Source organism: Cariama cristata, unplaced genomic scaffold (genome assembly GCF_000690535.1).
Source record: "Cariama cristata isolate BGI_N322 unplaced genomic scaffold, ASM69053v1 scaffold19008, whole genome shotgun sequence".
Lineage (NCBI taxonomy): Eukaryota > Metazoa > Chordata > Aves > Cariamiformes > Cariamidae > Cariama > Cariama cristata.
Genome location: NW_009630820.1, coordinates 1,372 through 7,389, shown reverse-complemented (window position 1 = coordinate 7,389; position 6,018 = coordinate 1,372). Strand labels below are relative to the sequence as shown.

General features: G+C 35.4%; 1 protein-coding gene across 1 annotated transcript; it reads left to right on the top strand.

Annotated features, from left to right (window-relative positions):
• Positions 1-292: 292 nt before the first annotated feature.
• CNGA1 (cyclic nucleotide gated channel alpha 1) lies at positions 293-4,376 on the top strand. Its single transcript, XM_009705724.1, has 7 exons — positions 293-399; positions 705-767; positions 1,149-1,181; positions 1,283-1,384; positions 1,775-1,882; positions 2,031-2,137; positions 2,959-4,376. Exons 1-7 carry the CDS (start codon positions 293-295, stop codon positions 4,374-4,376), a joined length of 1,938 nt encoding a protein of 645 aa, XP_009704026.1.
• The last annotated feature ends 1,642 nt before the right edge of the window (positions 4,377-6,018 follow it).

Sequence of the window (6,018 nt, the reverse complement as noted above, 5' to 3'; positions counted from 1 at the left end):
ACCGAAATTAATGCTTCCTCTGAGAGAAAGATGTGTTGAACATTCTCTTTAGCAGCAGTTGCCTGGTCATTCAGCATACTGAAGCACCCACAGTACACTTTTTTGTCTGGTGGGAATGTCATGAGAGAGAGGAAAATGAAAATATTGTTGTTGGTTTTGGGAGAAGCAAGGATACACAGGATTCAACTTTAGAAAAAGAAAAAATTGCTTGCTACTTCTGCTAGTTGTGAAATGACTTGATTATTTTTTAAATCAGTCTTGCTTAATTACCCAAGGTAAGACAAACTTGACCATGAAGGTAGGAGTGATTGAGACCCATCACTCCCATACAATTGTTCCCAGTGTAGTAGTGCAAGACACCAGTGAGGACCCTGGACCTACGGACAAAGGGGAAAACAGGTATGTCAAATTTACAATTTCCTGTCTGTTTGGGGCTTTTTCTTTGGTAATTTGAATAGGATTAACTAAGCATAGATACTTGCCATCATTTAATTTTCTTCACCCTCTATTAATAAATTAAGTTTTTACGATTGTGATATATTGCTTATTGTAACTATTTAGATTAAAATCTGTGCTCTTTCAATTTTGTTAGATAACTTAGCCCATGATTAAAATGGTGAGAAACAGTCCGGGACAATTTAGATTAAATGTGTTTTTGTATTTCAGCAGATATCATATAACTGTGTTGTTTTGCTGTTCCCTAGGCAATGGTATCTACCTGCTGCACTTGCACGCTACAATATTAACAACAATAGTAATAAAGACGAGTAAGTATATTTGCCATTTCCTAAAATGGGAGTACTGCAATATTGGTTGTTTAAGTAGCAATGAAGAGGAATGATATATACATCTAATAATTTCTTTATAAACAGTTACGTCATTCAAGTAATTCCAAAAGAGACTGCACATACATTTTAACTTCATGCACATCAATGATGATGATCATTCTCAATACTAAAGTTATTGGTATTGTATCTATTAATTTAAAATAAAAGTAGTTCTATGTGAATACAATAAGCTAAACAGTTTTTGAAGGCCAAACACCTAAGTATAATGTTAGCCCTTCTGAATTCAGATGATTCTAATAAATAAATAAATGTGGAAGCAAGAGCTATCTGCAGAGCCTATCATATTTTTCTTTTCCTTAGAGAGGAGAAGAAAAAGAAAAAAGAAAAGAAGAGGTAAGACAAAGAGTAATAATACTACTATTTCTAAGACATTTAATTTCTTTCCAAATATGTTTTAACTTTGTAACAACTAAAAATGCAAATCTATTTCTTAGCAAGTCAGAAAAAAAGAAGGGTGGAGAAACACAAAAGAACAAGGAAAAAAAGGAGAAAACCAAAAATAAAGATAAGTCCAAGAAGAAAGAAAATAAAGAAGAGTAAGTAGTTTTCATCTAGGTCCTGCTATGTTAGTCTAATAAAATTGCTTTTGATGTAAAACCGAATCCATTCATGGACATTCTGTAAACAAGATGGTTATACTCTAGGGAACAAGTATACAGACTGTTGTTGTTCTCCCTAGAGCAGAGTTGTTTTGATTTAACTGCATATGTGGACAACAGAAATATGCATGCATGGAATTGATCTGAAAAAATTAATCAAGAAAAATCTCCTTCGTGTTCTCCATGCATTCAAGCAAGGAAGCTGAACTTTAATAAAGACCATTTATTTTACAATAACAATTTCTGGACTGCTTCATTCCTCAAATATTGTTATCTGTATTTTAATTCTCTCATTAACTCTCCTTTTTTTTCCTGCCTATCACTTAGGAAGAAGAAAGATATTATCATTATTGATCCATCAGGAAACGTGTATTACAACTGGTTGTTTTGCATCACAATGCCTGTCATGTACAACTGGACCATGATTATTGCTAGGTGATGTACTCCTTTGATGACTATATACAACTTCTGGCAAATCATAATACCCCTAAATAGATAAAAAAATTATTTGATTCATCACTGATTTCATGCAAGTATTTAATTTTCATTTCATGGTAATTTAATTTTGTCTTTTCTTATTCAGAGCCTGTTTTGATGAGCTCCAGCACGACTACTTAGCAGTATGGCTTATTATTGATTACATTTCTGATGCCATCTATGTGGCTGACATGTTTGTACGGACAAGAACAGGTAAGTATACTCAATGATTAATTATTCCTCTTCATATATTTGTGTCAGGTGGTTTAAAATACCCAGAATACTACTACTATTCTTATCTGGGTACCCTTGATGAGGTGCAATAGTGAAAAAGACAGTGAGATAGATCTCTGAAAGACTGTTGGCTGTGACCTGTGAAAACAGGAAAAACTCTGATGTATTACTCAAAGAATACATAATGCCTGAGGTAAGCTCAGCATGAGGTAAGCTAGATACAAGCTGTGCTGCCTGCAGCTGACTGAACAAGACAAAATAAACATGCAATGCGGCCAAGTGAGGATCAGGTGTTCTGAAAAATTAGCACCTAAATCTGGATTTTGTATTTAAGGAGATTCAAGTATTGGCTTGATTTTCAAGACCATTGAGCAAACAAGACATCCAATTAACATTAGCTGCAATTTTCTTTTAAAATCTTATTGTACATCCAGATCTATAGAGTAGCTGCACTCAGTATGGAACTGAAACTCCCATGTTCAAATTCTTTCCCTCATTAACCACCCTTCCTATAGCCTGTGGAGTTTTTTTGGGGGGTTGGGCTTTTTTCATAGTGGAAAAGTAGAGGGAAAGAATCAGAGCTAGAAATTTTTAATTTTCAAAGGTGTATAGTTTAGCTTAAGCTGAACCATACAGCATTAAGTTGAATATTTGGAAATAAGAAATTGTTTATTAAAAAGAGATGATATATACCATATGGAATTTGCACCCGAAATATTTTTCAAAGTAGGTCTGGATTGACATTAAACACAACACAGTTGGAATTGTAACATTTTTTATTATTTACAATTCAATTTTAGGTTACCTAGAGCAAGGTCTTCTGGTGAAAGAAGAACAAAAGCTTCGAGAGAAATACAAGACATCTTTTCAATTCAAATTAGATCTTCTGTCAATCATACCGACTGATCTCTTATACTTTAAGTTAGGACTGAATTACCCAGAATTAAGAATAAACAGACTACTCAGAGTAGCTCGGATGTTTGAATTCTTCCAGCGAACAGAAACAAGGACAAACTACCCAAATATCTTCAGGATCTCTAACCTTGTCATGTACATTGTGATTATTATTCACTGGAACGCCTGTGTGTACTACTCGATCTCGAAAGCCATTGGATTTGGGGCTGACACATGGGTCTACCCCAACACCTCCGATCCTGAATTTGCCCGTCTGACTAGAAAGTATGTCTACAGTCTCTACTGGTCAACACTGACCCTGACTACTATCGGTGAAACACCCCCTCCCGTAAGAGATTCTGAGTATTTCTTCGTGGTCGTTGATTTCTTGGTTGGAGTATTGATTTTTGCTACCATTGTTGGTAACGTGGGCTCTATGATCTCCAACATGAATGCTGCCAGGGCAGAGTTTCAAGCAAGGATTGATGCTATCAAGCAGTATATGCACTTTCGGAATGTAGGTAAAGACATGGAAAAAAGAGTTATAAAGTGGTTTGACTACCTGTGGACAAACAAAAAGGCTGTGGATGAAAGGGAAGTCTTGAAGTATCTGCCAGATAAACTAAGAGCAGAGATTGCAATCAATGTTCACCTGGAAACACTAAAAAAAGTTCGGATTTTTGCAGACTGTGAAGCTGGTCTCTTGGTTGAACTGGTTTTGAAACTCCAGCCGCAAGTATACAGTCCCGGAGACTACATTTGCAGAAAAGGAGATATTGGACGAGAGATGTACATTATCAAAGAAGGCAAGCTGGCAGTAGTCGCTGATGATGGAATTACCCAATTTGTGGTCCTAAGTGACGGCAGCTATTTTGGAGAAATCAGTATTCTTAATATCAAAGGTAGCAAAGCTGGCAATCGAAGAACAGCCAATATTAGAAGCATTGGATACTCAGATTTGTTTTGTCTGTCTAAAGATGATCTCATGGAGGCTCTAACTGAGTATCCAGATGCAAAGGCGATGCTGGAAGAAAAAGGCAAGCAAATCCTAATGAAAGATGGGTTGCTGGACATTGAAGTTGCAAATTTAGGAAGTGATCCTAAAGATCTGGAAGAGAAGGTCACCTACATGGAAGGAGCGATGGACAGATTACAAACAAAGTTTGCCAGGTTGTTGGCCGAGTATGAAGCTGCACAACAGAAACTGAAAAAAAGACTTACACAAATCGAGAAAATATTAAAGCCAGTTATAGAGCAAGAACTTGCAGACTTAGAAGAAGCAGATCCGTCCACAGATAAACCTGGAGTGTCAAAAGCAGAATAAAACACCGGAGGTTGCCAATAAGAATTGGGATCAAATCCTGCATGGGGCTGAATACATTATTTCTAATCTTTGTAGGACCTGACTATTAATTATGAAAAATTATTTGTTGAGGTAATGTCACTAATTTCCTACAAGCAGCACATATCTGGCAGGTTTTGCGAAGAAAAAGAAGAATCGAGAATGAGGATGGAGGATAACACCTTGCTCTCACACAAACAGGTGGTATTATCTGCTAATGTGTTATGTACTCTTTATGTAACACTGCTCTACAGCAAATGCATTCGATCTATATACAGTCATAGACTGGCAAATATTGAAAGTTTTGCTGGCTGTTTTAAAATAATTTCCTTGTATCTACTTATGGAAAGAAGGAAAGGTTTGGTAAGAATTATATTATTTGAAGTCAATATATGCATGAACCATGATATTAAATTTCTGTATAAACAAATGTATTTTAATATATATTGATTAACATAAGATTAATTAAGTTTGGGATATCATATAAAGAATTAGGTATATCTACAATGCAGATGCGAGTACTGAAGGCTGTAAGATTTGCAAAATATTATTACTTCATTGCGTCCACCTTGGCTGATTTCTTGAAATGTAAGTGGGCAGTTTTAAATGGTCCTTTTTTCGGAGTATTACATGCAAAGGCTGGAATAGAGAGGAGAGAAAACTTTTTCAAGAAAACAGGAGAGAAACTTTTTGCAAGCATCGGTATGACAAATATGGATGGCTCAAAATCTAGCTGTTTTTTTCCACAGTAATAACAAATACATAATATTGAAGAGTATTCTGCTCCATGTAATCATATGGCTGTCGAACATGGACTATCAAGTTTTTAAGAGCTATGCTTAAAAATTTTTATGTCTCTAATGTAACAGTGGTGGATGCTGGCAGAGTGCAAGGGCAGACATAATAGGAAGAGGTCAAACTCTACCTACAGCGTCTTCTGTAGCTGCTGTTGGGGAAAGAATATGACAACTAAATAGGTTATTTTTTTCATTTCTTCTGCTCATAACTCCTCCTAAAATAGTAAAATCTACTGTTTTATATGTCAGATACATTTTTATCTGCTTTAAGAAGCATTATCTCCTTGGATTTTTTCCCTAATTTATGTCTTTTTCCATTGACAAAAATTGTTTTTTTAGTTGTGGTCTCAGCTGGGTATTTTCAGTAGACTTTGATCATAGCTACTTAACATTGGAAAAATTTGATGACAGGGCATGAAGAAAGAGACTGCAATGAGAGAATGGATAATTCTGTATTTAGGGCAATTTGATTATACCGGGCAATTGGACTGCCACTCTTAAAAAATATATATGTAAATGTTACTATCAGTTGATAATATCTCTATACTTTCATTCTTCTCCTTAATAAGATGGAGATACCATAAACTGGATCTTTTGTAAAGTGCATTCATTTCTGGTTGTTTTATTTTTTGTACTGTTGGTAGGTTTCCAGAATGCCAGAGGTCTATAAATAACTCCCGACTTCACTGCAAGGAATAAATGTGTTATAAAGTAATTCATGCATAGGATATATATGGAACAACAAAGGTAAATGTAAATATGAAATGGCTGTTCATCCACTATTGATCCCGTGCTTTAAATGACAAATGGCATAGTGTGCTGGTGAG